Here is a 21775-nt window from a genome sequence, read left to right as displayed (position 1 = left end):
GTAGTTGATATTTAATTGCTAAACGTTATATTTCCCAACCTTTAGTTTCCTTTGACGAAACTAAACTTTCTTTGAAGAATTCATCTTACCGTTTTTAGTGTATTATGAAACTCTTATTAAGATAATGGACTATCAGAAGAAAATGATTGTCTATCAGATGAAGATCATGGACTTTCAAGCAACCAGTACGATTCTGGACAAATGGGGATGTGTGAGATTTTCAGCGTTTGTCAGAAATGACTGAAATCTCATAAAAAAAGGTTTAGTTCCCGAAACTAGTCGACTCCCTAAATAAGACCAGAATAATTAGAAGAGGAGAGGATTTTGAAAAGTTGTCATCTTGCAGTGACCCAACTGACCTAAGTGACGAATAATTAGTACTTTTACCCTATAAAAATACAGTAGTACCATAACTAATGACCAGATCCTCTCTACAAGTTTCTCTGTTAGCTTTCAAGACCTTAGCAATTCTCTTTGTCATTCTATTTAGTTTCAAATGTAGTTTATTTTTCTTTTAGTTTCAAATGCAGTCAGCTTCTAGAAAAGACTTCACAAGCACTTTGGTGATTTTTGCTGATCTTTCGTACTCTTTCATGCGTTGCAAATGATTAACTGTCCTTGTGGGATTATCAGTTATCAGCAGTCGGTGTTGTGGACAGGATAACGTCCTGTGGGAGAGGGGAGGTAAGGACATGGAGAGGGAGTGGGGGAGAGAGAGAGAGGGAGTGTACTTGTAGTACCATTCCCATGACAATAATGGTTTGGTCCAAGTCCTCATAGACTCAGACAGTCAGTTGAAAGAAGTCAGTCAGTGAGAAAGCTTGTTGCCATTCTTTCCCCTTCGGACTTACTGTCTCCATTCTCTTTATTATACAATGGAGAAAGTTCCCTGGATATTTGATACAGTATTTACAAGAATTAATTAAGAAAACTTGCATTAGGGAAAGCTACGCCATTTTGGTTTAGTCAAGAAACGCCCACTTGGAGTTAAGGACATCAACAGTGTTTGTGTGAGACAGTGACAGTTGTACTGAATGTTTCAAACATATTAATGTTGAGAGTTGATTTTTCCTTTTAGGAAACATGGCAGGTAAATGTTGAATGTGTTTTTGATATGTAAACATAACGAATAAATAAAGTCGAGATAAGCTTTGAGTTTTGACTTCTGTAGGTACTGACGTCTAAAGCTTAATTTTTCCTGGGTGAGTGATAATACTCATTTTTATAAGTTTGTTGGTTAAAAACTACTTATTTTGTATAGTTTTACTTAAGTGATTTCTCTTAAGAGCTTAAATAATGATATTTAAATACATGATTAGTCTATGAGGTTTGATTAATGTAAGAGAGTTTTCAACTAGTACCATGTCAAAATCTTTCCTTATTAAAGTAAAATATCTATAGTTTTTTAATAAGATATATAACAAAATAACCTTAAGAAGGTAAAAAGATATTTCAATATTGCAAAAGCAAAGAGATATGGCCTTGGAAATTATCACTGTTTAAAGGAGAATCTCCAACCTAGAACCTCCACTGTGAGTGAGTTTCAACTAATACCAAGTTGCAGTGTTTGCTAGTTAACGTAAAATTATATATATATATATATATATATATATATATATATATATATATATATATATATATATATATATATATATATATATATATATATATATATATATATATATATGTATATATATAATATATATATATATATATATATGTATATATATAATATATATATATATATATATATATATAATATATATAATATATATATATATATATATATATATATATATATATATATATATATATATATAATATATATATATATTTTTTATATATATATATATATATATATATATATATATATATATATATATATATATATATATATATATATATATATATATTTTATATATATATATATATAATATATATATTTTATATATATATATATATATATATATATATATATATTTTATATATATATATATATAATATATATATATTTTATATATATATATATATATATATATATATATATATATATATATATATATATATATATATATATATATATATATATATATATATATATATATATATATATATATATATATATATATATATATATATATATACAGGGTGTTTCAAAATTAGAGGTCCCCCTCTGCAGCATAAACTAAAACTGATATGGACAAAAACAAAAGTAATTCAGAACAGGTATTTATTTAAGGTTCTCCTGAGTATTTAATATTTTGTGTGGCCTCCATCTGCCTGTACCACAGCCTGCATTCTTGAGGGGTATGATTTCAGCAAATCGCAAAAAAGCTTAGACTCAAACTGCATTTCCATGAGCACTTCGGTCACCTCTCTTCGCAGGTTGTCAAGGCTTGGTATACCATCATAGTTCACTGTCTGCGCTTCAACACGATCCTTTAAGACACTACCAATGTTTTCACACACAGAGGAGCTACCTGGAAATTCACTTGACGAGAAAAAATCGATACCACTGTTTCCAAGCAGCTCCTGTGTCTGAAGAGCCTTGAAACATGGTGCCTTATCATGCAAAAATGTGACTTCTTCAACAGATAACACATTTTCAGGATCTTTGAGGAAAGGAAATACTCCACCAGTAAGCACAGTTTCTCTGAAGTATTCGCCATTCCATGACTGTCCGTTTTCTTTGATGATCCTCATTAACCGTTTGGCTATGAAACAGAGAAAAATTCCCAAACATTCAGGAAATTTCACAACTTGGCGATAGCGCATGTCACCGCTGATATCATCCAACTTTGCAGCCCAAGTGGGGTCATTTTTATGATTTGGCTTCCTGACTGTGTAAATGAAGAATTCATCTGATGCGGCAACATGGAGAAAGTCAGCTTCATCCCAGTCTTTAAGAAATGAACCACAAAACCATGCATGGTCTTCTCTCTGTTGCTGAGTGATGTTGGGCTTGCTGATAACATGAAATGGCTTGATACCAGGTTTTTTCAACTCACTATATACAGCACTATAACTTCTCTTCTTTCCTCTTTTTGTTTCTAGTTCAAGTGCCAATTTACATAAAGACTTAACTGGTCTACCCACTGCCTCAGCTATGATGTCTTTTGACTCCTGAGAAAGGACTTCAGGCCTTCCAAGATTCTCACTCTTTTCGCGATGACAGTCATATAGATTTTTGTTCCAGTTTCTTTTAACAAAGGATTCATCTCTTTTAATGTATTTAGCTATCCAGGAATGTGAAATGAAGGATGCTGGCGCATCCCTGGCCCCTCTGAAGGTTATAGCCCAGATGCGGTCAATCCATCTGATTTCCTCCAAGTCGTTAGCCATGGCTGTATCTAACTCCGTCACTCAGTCTGAAAATACAAGAAATGTAAAATGAAAAATAGCTTAATAGAAACTTAGAATAATGAACCTGGAGATAGGCTATAGCAGAAAACTTCATAACTTTCCATTTGTTCTGTGGAGGGGGCGACCTCTAATTTCGAAACACCCAGTATATGGTCTTCTTTAAAGAGATATAACAAAAATAACCTTTGAAAGATGAAAAGATATTACAATACTGCAAAAAGCAAAGAAAAATGGCTCTTGAAATAATCATTTTTGCTGCAGGAGTATTCAACTAGCACCAAGTTGAAATCTTTCCTAATTAACGTAAAATATCTATATACTTTTTAAAAGATATATAACAAAGTAGCCTTTAAAAGGTAAAAAGGCATTGCAGTGTTGCAAAAGCATCCAGTATTGGCTCTGGAAATAATTTTTTTTATTCGCAGGAGAATCTCCAACGTACATAGCCATAGGAGCTGGAGGGTCTGTCATCCTAATGATGCTTATGGTGGCGTTCTTCAAAATCAAAAAGATCAAGAAGAGTCCCAATGAAACCCTTACGATCGTCAACAAGAGTTCTACGTCGGTGAGAAAGTCTCTCTCTCTCTCTCTCTCTCTCTCTCTCTCTCTCTCTCTCTCTCTCTCTCTCTCTCTCTCTCTCTCTCTCTCTCTCTCCTATGTCCTGGATATGATTGAACTTACTATTATAAGAGAGCCCGTAATGGCATGAAGCCAGCTGAATCCAGAGCAAACTCTCTCTCTCTCTCTCTCTCTCTCTCTCTCTCTCTCTCTCTCTCTCTCTCTCTCTCTCTCTCTCTCTCTCTCTACAGACAGGGTTGGACTTACTAACGGCTGCCTGATGGCAAGAGCCCGTGCTAATATCTATTCCACAATTTGAAATAGGGCCTGCATCGAACTCTCCCAAACTCATTCTGACTGTTCGAAACCTCATTGTAATTGTTCGATTTGTCTCTCCGTGGCTTCACAGTGGTACGACCCCCAGTTCCAGAAGGCGGTTCCCGAGCAGGTGGGCCAGGGTGACATCTATATTGAAGAAGGACTGCTGGCTGTTTTCACCGCCGAAAAGAGGTCCAAGTCTGCCGAATTCCTGCCGATGGTGAGGCTATAGGACTAGAGGAGCTTCTCTCTCTCTCTCTCTCTCTCTCTCTCTCTCTCTCTCTCTCTCTCTCTCTCTCTCTCTCTCTCTCTCTCTCTAAGGATATTCTGGTGTTCGTCTTCTCTCTCTCTCTCTCTCTCTCTCTCTCTCTCTCTCTCTCTCTCTCTCTCTCTCTCTCTCTCTCTCTCTCTCTCTCTCCTAAAGGATATTCTGGTGTTCGTCTCTCTCTCTCTCTCTCTCTCTCTCTCTCTCTCTCTCTCTCTCTCTCTCTCTCTCTCTCTCTCTCTCTCTCTCTCAGATTATCTAGCTGCCAAAATAAAAGCTTGACTTCATTTATTGTCAGTCCCAGACCATTCAGTTACGAGACCAGCCATTTGAAATTAGGACCAGCCAATCAAATTAGGACCAGCCAAACAGCAGAGAGAGAGAGATAAGTAGGGCACCGGACATCCTGCCCAGCCTTCTTCAAAAGGAGATAAGGCAAATTGGACCATCTGCGTGGAAGTCATTTTTGGTTACTCATGGACGGTATCTGTGACGATAATAAGTGAGGCGTTACGATAGATAAGTCATATTACTACTACTACTACTACTACTACTACTAATGTACATGAGCCGTTACATAGGATAAGTCAACTACACTATATAGGCCGTTAAATAGAATTATACCTAATACTATTATACATTGCGTTTGACCCGTTACATAGGTTAAGTCTTATTAATACTACTACTATTTGTTTACATTTTGAGGAAGACGGATTGTTCCTGAAATTTTGCAAACTTTCTCTTTAGACAGATTATTTCCGAAGTTTCTCAGACGGTTCCTTTTCAGGAATGAAAATGAGGAAGATAGCGTGTTTTTTTTTTTTTTTGTAAATTATATTATGTCTTAAAATATCTCATAAGTTTTTATGGTGAAAAAGGTAATACATAACATACTTGCTTACATACAAACAAAGGAATGGCCGGTATAGCATTTCCGTTCTAGATTTCCGTTCTAGATGGATTCCTAAAAATCGTCAGATTCTATAAACAAAACAAAAAAAAAACAATAAAAATAAATGACCCAAATATCTAAGGATCGTCGTATGGCAACTGACCTTGTTACGTGTTACCTTGAACGACTTAAAATCATAATAATATGAAATGGCACGTTTCAGATTGATGCCTGTTTTGTTTCAAAGTGATAAAAAGTAGTTGTCTTTACTATTGCAGTATGTACACCATTGTCGTATATTTAGTTCACGGTAGACTGCTTAGGGCAGTGTTTGGAATTAAATGAAATAATTTTCTGCGATAATATAAATTACGTTCATATATATATATATATATATATATATATATATATATATATATATATATATATATATATATATATATATGTGTGTATGTGTGTGTGTGTGTGTTTAATGAGTATTTTTCCACAAGTACCTATGTATATTTATGTATGTGTGTATGTATGTATGTAATGAGTATTTTTTTTTTCACATTACTCATTCATTCACAATTTATATTTCTACATAATTACAAACATACTTTTATCTATATAATTTCTGTGAAAAACTTGACTTCAATCTTCCATAAAACTCGAGAGACTTTGAAAAACAATTCCCAATCTCTGACAAATCTCATTCCAGGAGACATCTCAATCCCAGAGACGTTCCAGCAGCCTGGCGTCATCGAGACATCTCTCGGTCTCCTCCCAATCTCTGACATCACTTTCCAGCGAGACTTTTTCTGTGACTTCAGAAGACATCAGGAGGAATTCTTTCACCCTAAGGGTACGTCTAATTATTATTATTATTATTATTATTATTATTATTATTATTATTATTATTATTATTATTATTATTATTGTTGTTGTTGTTGTGTTTTACTTTCAGCTGTGTTTGCTTAATGCTCCCTTTTAAAAAGGTTAAAAGGAACCCTTCTCTCCTTGCAAAGATTAAAAAGGAACCTTTCTTTTCAAAGGTTAAAAGAAACCTCACCATTCAAAGGTTAAAAGAAGCCTTTCTTTCCTTGCAAAGGTTACAAGGAACCTTTCATTCCTTGCAAAGGTTAACAGAAACCTTTCTTTCCTTGCAAAGGGTAAAAAATGGTCTTTCTTTTCAGAGGTAAAAGGAACCTTTCTTTTCCTTTCAGAGGTTAAAAAGGAACTTTCTTTACTTGCAAAAGGTAAAAAGGAACCTTCTTTCCTTTCAAAGATTAAAATATTAACCTTTCTTTCTTTTCCAAGGTTAAAAGAAACCTCTCCTTTCAAAGGTTAAAAGGAACCTTTCTTTCCTTTCAAAGGTTAAAAGGGTCATTTCCTTTCCAAGGTTAAAGGAAACATCTTTCAAAGGTTAAAAGGAACCTTTCTTTCCTTTCAAAGGTTAAAAGAAACCTCTCCTTTCAAAGGTTAAAAGAAACCTCACCTTTCAAAGGTTAAAAGGAACCTTTCTTTCCTTTCAAAGGTTAAAAGAAACCTCTCCTTTCAAAGGCTAAACGAAACCTCTCCTTTTAAAGATTAAAAGAAACCTCTCCTTTCAAAGGTTAAAAGAGACCTCTCCTTTCAAAGGTTAAAAGGAACCTTTCTTTCCTTTCAAAGGTTAAAAGGAACCTTTCTTTCCTTTCAGAGGTTAAAAGGAACCTCACGACCTGAAGAAGTCCAGACTAAAACTGCTCCTCCATCTTTCAGGGATCTCCTTACGTCGAATTCAACCTCCTCTGGGCTACTAGCAGTTCCTCCTTGTCTGTCTACGTGGTTCGAATCACTAGCCTCCCTCCTACTTACCACAACGCCACTTGCTCTTACAAGGTCACCCTTCACAAGCCAGACAATACTTCAGTCTCTAAGTCCTCGAATAAGGTCAAGAAGGTCAACCTTAATCCTGACTGCCCGCAAGTGTTCTCTTTCCAGGGTCAGTCTAACTTTGGTCTTGTTGATCATGTTCTTAAGAGTATTGTTTTTTAGGCTTTTTCTGTTGTCTTATCAGTTACATTCTTAGGAATATGTGTTTTTTAAGGCTAGTTCTTTTCTGTACTTTGATTTGTTTATTCTTTATTATTTGTGTATTAACTTTCTGGCTGTTATCAGCAACTTGCATTAGCTGGTTGGCCAAGCCTGCTCAACAGTTGATCACTAGAGTTCACAAGGCTCAGTTATGATTTTCAACCTACCAAACAGTTTTTTTGGGCATCATTATACCAGTCATGTAAGTGCAATATTAGAACTAAACTGAATTTTATATCAAATTTATATTTTCTACTTTCAGTTCCACTAAAGGAGGTTCGCAACAGCAAGCTAGAGGTGGAGGTTTACGCCAGAAAGAGCAAACAGTTTCTCTCGAAGGCAATTGGGAACTTGGAGTACGACATACCTTCTGACCTCATTGCAGACTATCCTGTGACGAAGAGTCAACCTCTCACTATCTACAAGAAGGTAAAGTTGACTCTTTTGAGCCTATCCCTTATGGTAATTAGGGATAAAGATTGTCTGTAGTATGGTAGTAACCCTCTTTTCCCTTTTAGCAAATGTCTTGAAGCAGAGAATTTTTTGTACAGTTACTTTTCTGTACTTGTTAAACAGTATTCTATGTCAGTTATGTTGTAACATTCAGTGACTGCAGTCAGAACTCATTTCTGAACACTGAAATCAGAAATAGCATGCAACACACCTAGCTCAGTAATAAGTATAAATAATCTTATTCTGCAATGGTTACTGGTGAACAACATACTGATACTAAGCCACAGAAATCATCACTGACCCTTGATTCTATTTTCCAGGGAAATCCAGTCCCGGCTTCGTCACCAAGGGACAGCACTGTCAGTCTTCCAGGAAGCATTTGGGGGCAAGTCCAGATCCTGGCTCAATACCAGATCAGAGGAGGATGGCACGGACGGATCAAGATGGTGGTTATCAAGGCTCACAATTCTCTTGTTGGCAAGGTGTGGAAATTTAGGTGCTCTGAGTCAGAACTATGCAGTGCCAGAGGCTTCCTGTTGTTCTCTTTGCTGTATAGCTTTTATCAGCTCTCTTTTGTCAAGGATAGTGAAAATTTAATGTTCTAAAACAACATCTGTGGAGCTACCAGGCCAGGTTGAACTCTTGGTACCTTTTACTAAGTGACATCTTTACAGTACTTTATGTAACCTATGCCATCAGCCTGGGAAGAATTATGCCTTTAAACATTGGTTTAAAGGCATTCATTGGTTCTAGAAGCTTTTAATATGTATAATCTTACCCTGAATTTGGGTGTTACTCCATAGACGGTGTTTAAACGTCTGCGACACATTTTTATTCCAGAGCTTTGTCATAAAATTAAAGGCTATTTTGGTAAGTACTATATGAAAATCTCACATCTGGGTACCTCTGTGCTAGTGAAAGCTATCCAGTAGACCAAGGTTTTAGCTAATAAAACCAGTCCTTTCATTGTTCTTTCTGTTCAACTTATCACTCCACTTTCTCTCTCTTTGATCAGCGAGGTGGAGCTTACAAGATGGAGCTGATAGTGAAGAAGGATGAGGAAACAGAAGCTGTCCAAGAGACGAAGTTGGCTCCAGGACCGAATCCCTTCTGGAACATGCCGTTCATATTCGATGTCTCGCAGAGTAAGGTGGGTATTGTTTTGTGCAAGAGAAGGTAATAATTTAAACGTCTTGCAAAGAGATCTCCATATATATTAAGACTTCAGCCCTGCACATGTCTAGGTGGATGGAAATTGAAGTTGATAAACTGGTAAAAAAGGTAACTTTACGAAGACTGAAGTTGTCAACATGCAGACGTTGCGTTCAAGGAAAGATTCCCTTCATTAGGTTAGGCGAACTGAAAGGCTGGTTCTTGACATTTATCCCCGTAGGAGGGTAGTGCTGTCAGTGCACTTCATGCGGTGCACTGTAGGCATTACTTAGGGTTCTTTGCGGCATGCCTTTGGCTCCTAGCTGCAACCCTTTTGCTCCTTTTACTGTACCTCCTTTCATATTCTCTTTCTTCCATCTTACTTTCCAGCCTCTCCTGACAGTTGATTCATAGTGCAACTGCGAGGTTTTCCTCCTGTTACACCTTTCAAACCTTTTATTGTCAATTTCCGTTTCAGCGCTGAATGACCTCATAGGTCCCAGTGCCTGGCCTTTGGCCTAAATTCTATACTCAGTTCAATTCTTGACATTTATATAAGCATTACTTTCTCATACCTTTGATAGTGGAAAGAGAACTAAATATTTATTGTTTTTGTTTATAAAATTGGAAACTGATTGAGTGTAATGATATGTTAAAGATAACTGCTTACCTTTTGGAATAGAATAACTGGAATTTCATAGATGTACCCTATACTGAACCTATCAGTAAGACAGTATCCAAAAAATGCTTCTATGTATAATGGAAAATGCTTAACTGAATATTAACAGAAACACTTTTCGATCTTGAATTTAACAGCCTACAAACATTTTATTACAGACAGCACGAATGGTTCCACAATCTGCAATTATATATATAATTCAAACTGCAGTTCTTATCCAACACCTTCACACTTACCATAGCTACCCTGATTTAAAACATAAAGACCAACCTGAAGAAGTAAGAAATTTGAAAAAGGCTGCACTCTACTAAATATATCTCCTATACCTTCACCTCCTGAAGGCGCAAAACTAAAAAGGCTGAGTCTACTAACTATATGTACTATATCTTCTCCTCCTGAAGGTGCAAGACTACAGAGTAGAGATGACTCTGGTGCGCACAAGCCGGATGAAAAAATCCACAATCATAGGGCACGTAGCTCTGGGTCTGAACACCACGCCCTCTGGGACAAGGCACTGGGAGGACCTAGTGGCCTCCCCCAACAAGGAATTCACCGTTTGGCATCCCATCACGTGCCTGGAGGAGTGATCCTGATGGTGAAATCACCACTTTTGGCGTGGTTGGCTCTGAGACATTGTCCTGCACAGGAAAGAGCAGATAGTGTCTGTTGTAGTACTATGGAAAGTCAGTGGAATGTGACAAAGAATGTGATTTTAATATCACCTTTTGCTTTGTGTATTTTTCTTCTTGGGTAATATTCTAAAACTTAAACTTACTGGATAGTGCTAAGCTGAGGATGACTTCAGAAAAATATATATTTAAGGATCTAGAAGTCCTGTTGGACACAGACTTGGAAGAACTTCCACATTCAGAAAATCTCCTATTAGGATAGTATTTGATGCATCAGTTATATTCAAACATAAGATTAATATCTTGGACAGTTATACATTGCTACCTCTTATTGATAATGTCTTCATCCATACCCTAATTTTACGCTTATTTCTTTGTTATTCATCTTTGGTAATCTGTTCTGTCAGGTTACCAGGTAAGTTAGTGGTTCCTTCAGCTTTTTTCACAATGTGAATAATGAATAAGCGCATAACAGCAATGAATGGGATATTATCCAGCATCCATCTTTAGATTTCAGTCTTGACAAATGATGTGAGAAGGCAGTTTTAATGTTTTATGATAAAATCATGTTTTTAGTTATTTTTGCACTAAAGGTCCCTTTTCTGAAAGGAGTGGCCGTACAGAAAAGTAAGATTTTGGTTATTGTCGTGTTAGGTTCTTTAAGAATTCAGGATACAGACACGCAAACACACACACACACACACACACGCACACATGCATATATATATATATATATATATATATATATATATATATATATATATATATATATATATATATATATATATATATATATATAAATTTATATATATATATATATATATATATATATATATATATATATATATATATGTATATATATATATATATTATATAAATTTATATATATATATATATATATATATATATATATATATATATATATATATATATATATATATATATATATATATATATATACTGTATATATATTTAGCCAAGGCCACAGAAAAATAAAAGGAGTACCAAAGCGCTTTCGTGTTCTTTCAACATATTTTCGAGGCCAATATCTCGAAAATCTGTTGAAAGAACACGAAATCGCTTGGCTCTCCTTTTTATTTTTCCTGTGGCCTTGGCAAATATATTGTCACGACATTTAGTGACATATATACATATATATATATATATATATATATATATATATATATATATATATATATATATATATATATATATATATATATATGTATGTATATATATATATGTGTGTGTGTGTGTGTGTATGTATATATATATATATATATATATATATATATATATATATATATATATATATATATATATATATATATATATATAACTGTATGTATATAAACACACAGCCTATCAAATACACAATATCTAACGAATTACGTTTATAACTATAAACAAAACAAAAACTGTAAAACTATTCTTGCTGTAACCAGTCCTCAGGTAAGTTATGCGCACAACTCTGTTGCAATAAAATCATCAGCATATCAACACTGAGTCTGAACAGCTGCAACAGGACCATTCGCAGAAAATCAATAAATTTATGAGAATCATTTGCACGCATTAATCCACCCAGACCTGAAAAAATGTAGTGTTTCTAGAGTTTTCAAGAGTTTTGAACCAGTTTTGCTTTAAACAGTACCATTGTACCAAGAATATTTAAACTGTGAGACTGTATAATTACATCAGTTACTGTTTAACTGGTCACAAAACTCTTCTGTCTATGGTATTTTGTCTGTTTATGAACCATAATTTGATTTACCTTGGGAAAACAGGGCGGGACGTTGCTCTCTGTTGCCTTTGATGAGTAAAATCGGCTCCGAAGGTTTTGTTTACAATTTGAAACGTGACCTCAGCTAAGCTAAGAGTGTTCTGAGCCAGTCGGTTTTTATATTTTATTGTAAATAACTCGTAAAGTTTCTATCAACCAACTCTTCGATTGTTTTTCTTGATGCTGGAAGTTCAGTTCAGCGTCATGACCAGTAAATTAACTGAAACTCTAGAAAATATAGGCCATTTAAGAGGTAAAGCCAGGTCTAGGCCTATGCTTTGACAAGAGTAACCCCACTGTAGGTCGAATGGCTTTAATCACACTTAATATATATCCACCTGTGAAAGTCAGATGTATTGAAAGTTTAATCAAAGCAAATAACGCGTCCTTGTTACATCCGAAATCACGTCGACATGGAAGTGCAAGTGTTGTTAGTGACTGAGACAACGTATATACTGTAAGTACAACGCCTGCTGTTTTTCGTGATGAGAAATTGTTCCCACCTTTAGAAACGTGTGTGTGTGTGCTATTTTTTATTGAATTATTTTTTTCTTTACACCAAGGTAGTTATTAGCTTGGGTTATAATTTCTAGTTGCTGATTCAAGAGGTGATAATTATAGACAAACTTGAATTAACAATGACAGAAAATGTGCATGATACTAGATTGTCACATCTACGTAGACCTACAGACTTATGTTTCATGGTAAGGTCTATTACTTGTGCATTTTTGCGCATGATTTTCCTCACAATTACTAAAATTGTGCAAGTGAGTAGTCCCTAATATAACCGTAATTGTGTAGGCTAAATAGTGTTTAGTTTTTCCAAGGCTATAGGTCTACAACTTATGTGTTTGTGCGTGTATGTGTGTATTTATGTATGATTCTTATTAAAACTTTAATTCTACATACGGATAATACATAAATATAACATTATACAAGTGATTAGTCTCTAATATAATCATTATTGTTTAGACAATATAGCATTTAGGTTTTATAAGCTATAGGCCTACAACTTTGGTGCGCGCACGTGAATGTGCATATAAATATATGGTTCTTATTAAACCAAGAAATCTGCACACGCATATATACAAAAACACGTTAACATATTTACAAAACGTTAAATTAAACTAATATACAGCTTTTGAAAAAGTTCATAGGAGGAAATATGAGTCACTAGCCTAAAGTAAAGTCACCATGCATCGATATTCTTTTAACATTAAATAGGCTGATTCACTGCAGTGATCTGCCTAGTCACGTGTCAGATCGCCTGAGTCTTTTTTTTTTTTTTTTCAATCCGTTTTTGAGTTCATTTATGAAGCTCTGTGTTTATTCTACTTGTGTTCATACATTTTTGTTTTAGAATTTGTTATACATTTGGTTGTTTTTTGCTGTTTGTTGAGGGAAAAGAGATTGTGGATGTTTTTTTCTGTATCTGGAGAAACCAGCATTTTCTGCCCGTTGCTGGTTGCGTTCTTTATCCGAATATGCTAACCGTGTTCTGCCTTGCAGATTGCGTTCTTTACCTAAATATGTTAACCCTTTTCTGCCTTGCAGAATGCGTTCTTTGTCAGAATATGCAAAACCGTTTTCTCCTTGCAGAATGAGTTCTTTATCTAAATATGCAAACCGTTTTCTGTCTCGCAGAATGTGTTCTTTAGCTGAATATGCTAACTGTTTCCTGTCTTAGTGAATCTACTTGTTACCTGAATATGCTAACCGTTTTCTGCCTCGCTGAATGTGTTCTTTACCTGAATATGCTAACTGTTTTCTGTCTTAGTTAATCTGCTTGTTATCTGAATACTGGTACGTATGCTAACCGTTTACTGTCTTGCTGAATGCGTTTTTTAACTGAATATGCAAATGCAAACTGTTTTCTGTCTTGTTGAACGCGTTTTTGAAGTGAATTTGCAAACGTTTTTCTGTCTCTGTTGAATGTGTTCTTTTTCTGAATATGCAAACCGTTTTCTGTCTTCCTGAATACATTCTTTATCTGAATATTCAAACCGTTTTCTGTCTTTGCTGAATACGTTATTTACATAAATATGCAAATTGTTTTGTCTTGCTGGATGCATTTTTTAAACTAAATATGCAAACTGTTTTCTGCCTTCTTGCAAATGTTCTGTCTTCCTTGCTGAACGTATTATTTATTTGAATATGAAAATCGTTTTCTGCTTTGTTAAAACGGTTCTTGATCTGAACGTGCAAACAGTTTACTGCCTTGCTGAAAGCAATTAGGTACTATTTCTCTCTCTCTCTCTCTCTCTCTCTCTCTCTCTCTCTCTCTCTCTCTCTCTCTCTCTCTCTCTCAGATATATCCACGAGTTAATCGTACACTCGCCAGGCAATCAAATGTCAAACAGAATAGGTAAACACGATGATTAAGCCTACTTCAATGATAAAGGTCAAGCAGATTTCCCCCTGTGTAGAAGCTTCTCTCTCTCTCTCTCTCTCTCTCTCTCTCTCTCTCTCTCTCTCTCTCTCTCTCTCTGTCTGTCTGTGTGTGTGTGTGTGTGTGTGTGTGTGTAACCTTAGTTTTCACCCACAATACTATTAATCACCAGATATCTGCTCTGAAGCTTAGTCAATCCAGGTACCCTCCTGTGTGTGAGAGAGAGAGAGAGAGAGAGAGAGAGAGAGAGAGAGAGAGAGAGAGAGGGTTGATTGATAGGGTTACTTATTTGGAGTTTCTTTTCCCTGATGGCGTGTAACAGACAGCCAAAGGAATAATGTAAGAGGTTAAGAAGCGCTCCCTGTCTCCTGAAATCTTTATGATGTCGGTCTATCTCTCCCTAGGCTGATAGTTTTCACTGAACTTTTCTTTTACTGGTCTTTTTCATTGCTCTTTTGTTTCTTTTTTACTGGGGTTGCTTATTTTCCTTTTTTCTATTGCCATTTTTAACTATTTTTGTTGTCCCTAGCTCTTTTATTTTCTTTTAATTGCCCCATTTTCTGTTTTCATTACTCTGATTCCATAATTTCAGAGTCCTGATTATCTTTTGTTTTTAGTACTTCAGTTGTACGTAAATTGCAAAGAGGATTTCTTATCCTTTTCTAATAATCTTTTCAAAATTACCTACTTCCACCTTGACTTGGTGAGGGGCTCTGGAACCCCCCAGGAATCTGTTCCCGGGTTTGAGTCCAAGAGTCCCATATACCATTATATCTTTCTTTGAATTAATGTTTGTGGAATTTTCCACTTTTGCTCAGATTTATTGGACCTGATAAGCAGGAAAAGATATCATAACCGGGATTGGGTTTATATCTGAAGCTAAATAGTGGGAACTGTGGTGGGACCGTCACCATTAGCTGCCCGATAATGCTCGGACCTGAGAGATATCAGGCGGAACCATTCTTCAGGGCTGGACCACGGATTCCAGAGGTTGGGGTGGGGATGGCGTCCGGTTTTGGGGATAGGACTCTCGGCGTTCTATCCGGTTTGCCCATAACACGATTAGAGTGGGGATGATAGTATTCTCGTAATACCTTCGATCCTAGCAAGCAGGTTTGGCTTACACTTGGGCCACTATAATCATGTTGTGCCATCCCCTGTGGGGTAGGGTAGGGACGTGGACATTTGGGAGTCAGTTCTCACTTGTGCCATTGGTGGAAGAATAAACCCCATGAAAGGCTGATGATATCTTTTTAAGGTTTTCAGGTTTATTATTATTTTTTTTACCCTCTCAAATCTTTGTCTAGCATTTATAAGGATTCAGTACCCTGGACCCTCTGATGGTGCTGTTCTGGCACAGATGATGACCTCTGCACCCACCTTGGAGATTGAAATTTCTCCAAATGTTGATGACTTCTCCAAAAATAAATTGACAAAAAGCAGTAATAACAAATATCCTGATCCCCCTCCTGACTTCCCCCCCTGGACCCTCTAGCCATGCTTCACTGATGACGACTTCAAGCAAGGACACGGACTTCTCTAAGAAATCTTCATCCAAAATTAAATCCTCAACACAGCCAGGTTGTGTGAAAAATTTGAGAATGCTCCATATCGAAGACTTACCAGTCTGTTGTGATTATGAAATGATCTCGACAGCTCTGAAATCATTTGGAACTGTTGTAGAAATCAGGATGAACTTTATTGATATTGAATCTAAATGGGAAGCGTGGGTTACCTTTAGTAGCCATGATGAGGCTCTAAAGGCTAGTAGTATGATAAGTGCCATACAAATAGGTCAAGCTACAGTACGAGGAGCCTTAACAGACAAAGTTCCCAAAGACATGGACGTTTATGTGCCATCTAAATGGGCTCAGGATAAACCAGAGAGAAACCAGAATGCAGAAGTAAGGACTCCTAAACCTCCTATGTGGGTGGTAGCTTCAGCCAAGGAGGAAAATTATAACTACTATAAATTTTGCAGGTTTCTTCAGAAAAAGGTGGGAGGAATAAAGAGCGGTGATATTTCTCGTTTTGGGAAGAACACCGTTCTTATTCATGCCAAATCCACAACCCAAGCATATATGCTGACCTTGTTGGACATAAAAATGATGAAATGATTACGAAGATCAAGCCCCACTTAAGCTTTAGTTATGGGAGAGGAGTACTATTTGATAAAGACCTTTATGACATGACAGAAGAAGAAATTCTAGAAATGAGTCCCACTTCAGTTTGGAGAGTGAAAAAGGCAGCTATTGCCAACATGATCATTTTAACCTTTGTAGACTCTGAAGTACCTTCTCATGTCATATTTGAAAATGAAAGGGTACGAGTACGTCCTTTCCAGCAAAGACCAATGCAGTGCTATCATTGCTTTAAGTTTGGCCACCCATCAAAAAACTGCAAAAATGCTAAAATTTGTATAAACTGCTCTGGTGTCCATCATGATGATGAATGTAATAGAAAAGCAAAATGTGTTAATTGTCAACTGGAACATAAATCCAATAACAAAAATTGTGAAATTTACAAATTTGAACTGTCTGCACTAAATAAAGCCAATGCAGAGCATATAAGTATCAGTTTTGCAAAAGACAATTAGGACAACAACCTAGGAGCTATGCTCAAGTTCTTAAGCCACAACCCCTATCTACCACTAGGGGTGCAGTGGCAGCACCCTCTAATGTAGCAGGTGCATCAACCCCTGTGGTAGTGGCCCAGCCATCTGGGTCAGGTGCTCGGCCTGTTGAGGCTAGAGCACAAGCCTCCAAGGAGGATAAGATGGCACTTAACCCAACCACCTTGGAATTGTCTCAGGCAGAGTCTCTGCCTGATTTAATGGAGACTGAGGAGCAAAAGCACCAAAAGAGGAGACGTTCCCCTCATCCTCTCCTCCAATTAAACATGCATCACTTAGTAATAGATACGAAGTACTAAGCTCGATGCAAGAACCCCAGCCTGAATTTAAACAAATTGACAAGAAAGGGAAACAAAATGACACCAGTAAATCAACAGATAATAAACCAAACCTGTCAAGACCAGTCCTTTCCAAATCATCTCTTGATAATACTCATAAACAAAAGAGAGTAAATGAGAAGGCTCCATTCAAAGGGCCTTCCACCAAGCCCAAAAATAGTTTTCACGTCAATACTACAATGGAACTGTAGAGGTCTTAGGGCTCGAAATGAAGAGCTGAAGGTACTGCTCCATGACCATAGCCCAGGTATTGTGTGTCTCCAGGAAACTAAGCTTGGAAGCACACAATATAATCCTGGGTTAAATTACAGCATATATAATTCTCCACCACCAATCGGAGATAGAGCTAAGGGAGGTGCAGCAATTATTGCGCATAAGTCGTTGCAACACTCCTTGCTATCAATTAATACTCATCTCCAAGCTGTAGCAGTAACTTTCATTTTAGACAAGCAAATTACAGTTTGCTCCATCTATCTTCCTCCTGATTTGGATTTCACTTATAATGATATTCATTTACTGATCAATCAGCTTCCTACTCCTTTCCTCCTCCTTGGTGATTTTAATGCTCACAACCCCATATGGGGTGGGAACACGACAGATGCCAAGGGTAGGATGTTGGAGGGTATTATGGATGATCATAATATCACTATACTCAATAATGGAGCCATGACTTACCATAACATCTACTCCAATACTTATTCAGCTATCGATCTGAGCTTTTGCTCATCTAGTGTTCACATTGATTATGAATGGTCAGTAAATGAATATCCAAATGGGAGTGACCACTTCCCAATTCATATAAAAACAGTTAAGAATCAGCCCTCTGAGTCACCTCCCAAATGGAAGGTAGATGAAGCAGACTGGAAGAAATTTAGTGAGTCTGTTCTCATGGACAAGAATGTAAAATCATTTCCATCCATCTCAGAGGCATATAATTACTTCAATGACACCACCATCAACAGTGCAATTGCCTCTATTCCAACAACAAAGGGAAGCCCTCTAGACCAGCAGTTCCTTGGTGGAACAAAACCTGCAGTAGTATGAGAAAGATCACTAGAAAATGCTACAAAAAGTATAAGAGGAGTGGAACTGCCCAAGCCAAAGTTATTTACCAACGTGCTGTGGCCAAGCAAAATAAATATTTTAAAAAGCAAAAAGAGAGTCATGGATGTACTACAGTACATTAATGGCATTAGCTCAAAAACACCATCCAAAATGATTTGGAAGAAAATTAAAAAACTAAATGGCATGTTTGTCCCTGAACCTCTGCCTACCCTTAAGATAAATGGTGCCCTAATCACCCAACCAGAGAGTGTCACAGAAAATTAGTGAACATTTCTCGAGAATATCGAGTAGTGAGAACTATTCTGTAGAATTCCAAGACATTAGAAATGCCCAGATTTCTCTTGATTTAAGTGAAAATAATTTTGAACCATATAATGCAAAATTTACACTGCAGGAACTCAAAGATGCCTTGCAGAATACCAAACCATCAGCCCCTGGTGAAGATAAAATACTCTATGAAATGCTGAAACATCTCCCAGAAAAGTCAAAGAAATTTCTTTTAGATATAATAAATGAAATCTGGGAAACTGGTATTATTCCTAAGAGCTGGAAATTATCATTAATCCTCCCTATGAAGAAACCAAACAAGGATCCTGCTTTACCCAGCAGCTACAGACCAATAGCTCTCACCAGTTGTGTTTGTAAGCTGATGGAAAAGATGATTAACACCAGACTTGTATGGCACTTAGAAAAACTATTTTGGGTCCCATGAAAAACAAATAAACAAGGTTTAGCTAAACAGAGCTTTTCATATGACACCAGGCGTTATGGTTGTATAAGATGGGCATTAAAGGAAAAATCAGATTTATAAATTCGTTTTTATCAGAAAGTTACATAAAGGTAAGAGTTGGGAATCATGTATCAACCAAGAAGAGGGAGTTCCTCAGGCTGGTGTTCAGTGTCACCAAATTGCTACAAGGTTTGGCTAAGAAAAGATATCAAACAATAAAAGGCTCTTTATTTTAGATTTGGAAGGATATGATGCAGCATCTGAAACCAAATAGCCATTAAAGTGGTATTATAAAAACCCCAGAGTACCAAAAGATTGGCTAAGAATGTTAGCTTTTAAGATTTGGGGTTGGCTTTAAACCCCAACAATGATGATTATTAAATTAAGGATAGATAAATAACCCGGCAATAGAGCATTTTATTGAAATAAAAAACAGCAATTCGTTGGTTATTACAAAATTAAAAAGAAAATTTGAAATATTTCATTAAAAAGGTTTAAGAATATTGATCAGAATTGCCCTAAATCATGTTTTTATTGAAGATATGCAAGAAGATATGCTCTTGATAAATAAAGAGTTGTGTCATGTATGTGTCACCCAAACTTTGACTGTTGATTAAGACAAATATTTGATCAGTCACTATGAATAACCGTTCCTGACCTAACCACTTTTTTTAAATAGATGAGTTGGATCATCTCCATGTAACCTAAACAGGGCACTGTACTTGTATCCACAAGACCAAAGACCCATATAGGCTCCTTGGCTGCTCGTCCTCTATGGTGTCTTTGGCTTATGCAAAAGCATGATTCGTCAATTTGAACAATCAGTCCTGCACCACCAAGCTGAATGGGATTTTTTTCGAAAATTTTGTCATCACGGAAAAAACTAAAAGGTTCTTTATTTAGATGATTTGGCTGATAACACTTATTCACACAGGTGGTGACAATGAGCTTTAGCATCTACATTTCCAACGTATTTATCTTGTAATGAGCATCCTGTCAGTTCATTGCAGTCTTACACTTGCTGCAATTCATTTCAATCCTCAAAATCCATGCCTTCATCCAGTTTATAACTGGCAAGTGGTTTTATAACATCCTAGTATGGGACTAACTAAAGGGTGTTCTCTTAGCACAGTGGAGAACTAAACTGTTTGAAAAAGGCTTTTTGTTAATTCTTTAAACTTGTACTGTTCTTGTTCTGCAGATTTTTAAGAATGGTCTTTTAGAAGATAAACAACCCTCAGAAAACTCTTACCTTAAATGGAATTATTTTACCTTACTCTACTGAAGTAAAATTTTTAGGAATGGTCTTTGATGAAAAGCTCACTTGGAATAATCATATTGACCAGTTAAAAGTGAAAGTGAAAAGATCACTAAATATTTTAAAAGTAGTATCTAATTTTAATTGGGGTGCTGATAAGAAATCGTTGTTAAGGCTTTATAATGCAGTATGTTTATCTAAGTTAGACTATGGCTGCCAAGTATACTCATCTGCTTCAAAGACTAAACTTAAGGAATTGGATGCTGTGCATAATATGGGGCTAAGGATCTGCACTGGAGCTTTTAGAACTTCACCCATTGAAAGTATTTATGTAGACTCCCATCAGCTACCACTGGACTTAAGGAGGCATGAGCTAGGTCTGAGACACACCATGCGGCTGAAAAGCTCAAAGGAGAATCCTTCTTTTGAGATCTTAAAACAGTGTGACTCAAGTCTTTTTGGATCTAGATCTTCAATACCATTTCAAATCAGACAGCTGGGTGAACTGGAGGATGAAAGCATAAAAATGCAGAAGATCCTACAAGTTAAACATCCTGCTATCCCTCCATGGTTTATTCCAGCAATAGATGTCTGCATTAAAGAGACAAAGAAGAAAGATCGTCCGGAAGAAGAAGTCAGAAACAAGTTTTTGGAGCATGATGAGAGGCATATAAATGACAGGAAAATCTATACTGACGGATCAAAATCGGAAGATGGAGTAGGATGTGCAGTGGTGTGTGAGGGGGAATCATATATAAAAAAGTTATCAGACTCCTCATCCATATTCACTGCTGAAGCAACAGCCATAGTTGATGCTTTAAATCTTGCATCTGATAAGAAATTTAAATCCACAGTAATATATAGTGACTCAAGGAGTGTTTTAGAAGCCCTAAAGAAGTTTAACCCTACCCATCCCTTAATTCAAAAGGCTCAGGAATGGCTTTTTTATCTTTCTGTTTGCCACAAATCAGTAAAGTTTTGTTGGATTCCTGGGCACACTGGTCTAGAAGGGAACGAACTGGCTGATAGTAAAGCAAAGGATGCTGCAAGATGTGATTTCTTAACTAATAAGGTGCCACATTTGGATATGCGTCCAGTTATCAGACGATACATTCGTACAAAATGGCAGCAGAGATGGACTTCCCCATTTTATCCACAAATAGGAAGTACAGAAACATTAGAAAAAGTATCGATTTTTGGAGTTCGGGTTTTAATCGTA

General features: G+C 36.2%; 1 protein-coding gene across 1 annotated transcript; it reads left to right on the top strand.

Annotated features, from left to right (window-relative positions):
- The first annotated feature begins 40 nt into the window (after positions 1–40).
- LOC136826264 (synaptotagmin-7-like) lies at positions 41–10695 on the top strand. Its single transcript, XM_067083395.1, has 9 exons — positions 41–1090; positions 3789–3928; positions 4331–4459; positions 6097–6240; positions 7137–7359; positions 7714–7880; positions 8225–8386; positions 8920–9054; positions 10137–10695. Exons 1-9 carry the CDS (start codon positions 1084–1086, stop codon positions 10320–10322), a joined length of 1293 nt encoding a protein of 430 aa, XP_066939496.1. The 5' UTR covers positions 41–1083; the 3' UTR covers positions 10323–10695.
- The last annotated feature ends 11080 nt before the right edge of the window (positions 10696–21775 follow it).

This window comes from Macrobrachium rosenbergii, chromosome 40, assembly GCF_040412425.1.
Source record: "Macrobrachium rosenbergii isolate ZJJX-2024 chromosome 40, ASM4041242v1, whole genome shotgun sequence".
Classification (NCBI taxonomy): Eukaryota; Metazoa; Arthropoda; class Malacostraca; order Decapoda; family Palaemonidae; genus Macrobrachium; species Macrobrachium rosenbergii.
The sequence above is the reverse complement of the archived record's forward strand: the minus strand, read 5'-3'. Positions and strand labels throughout refer to the sequence as shown.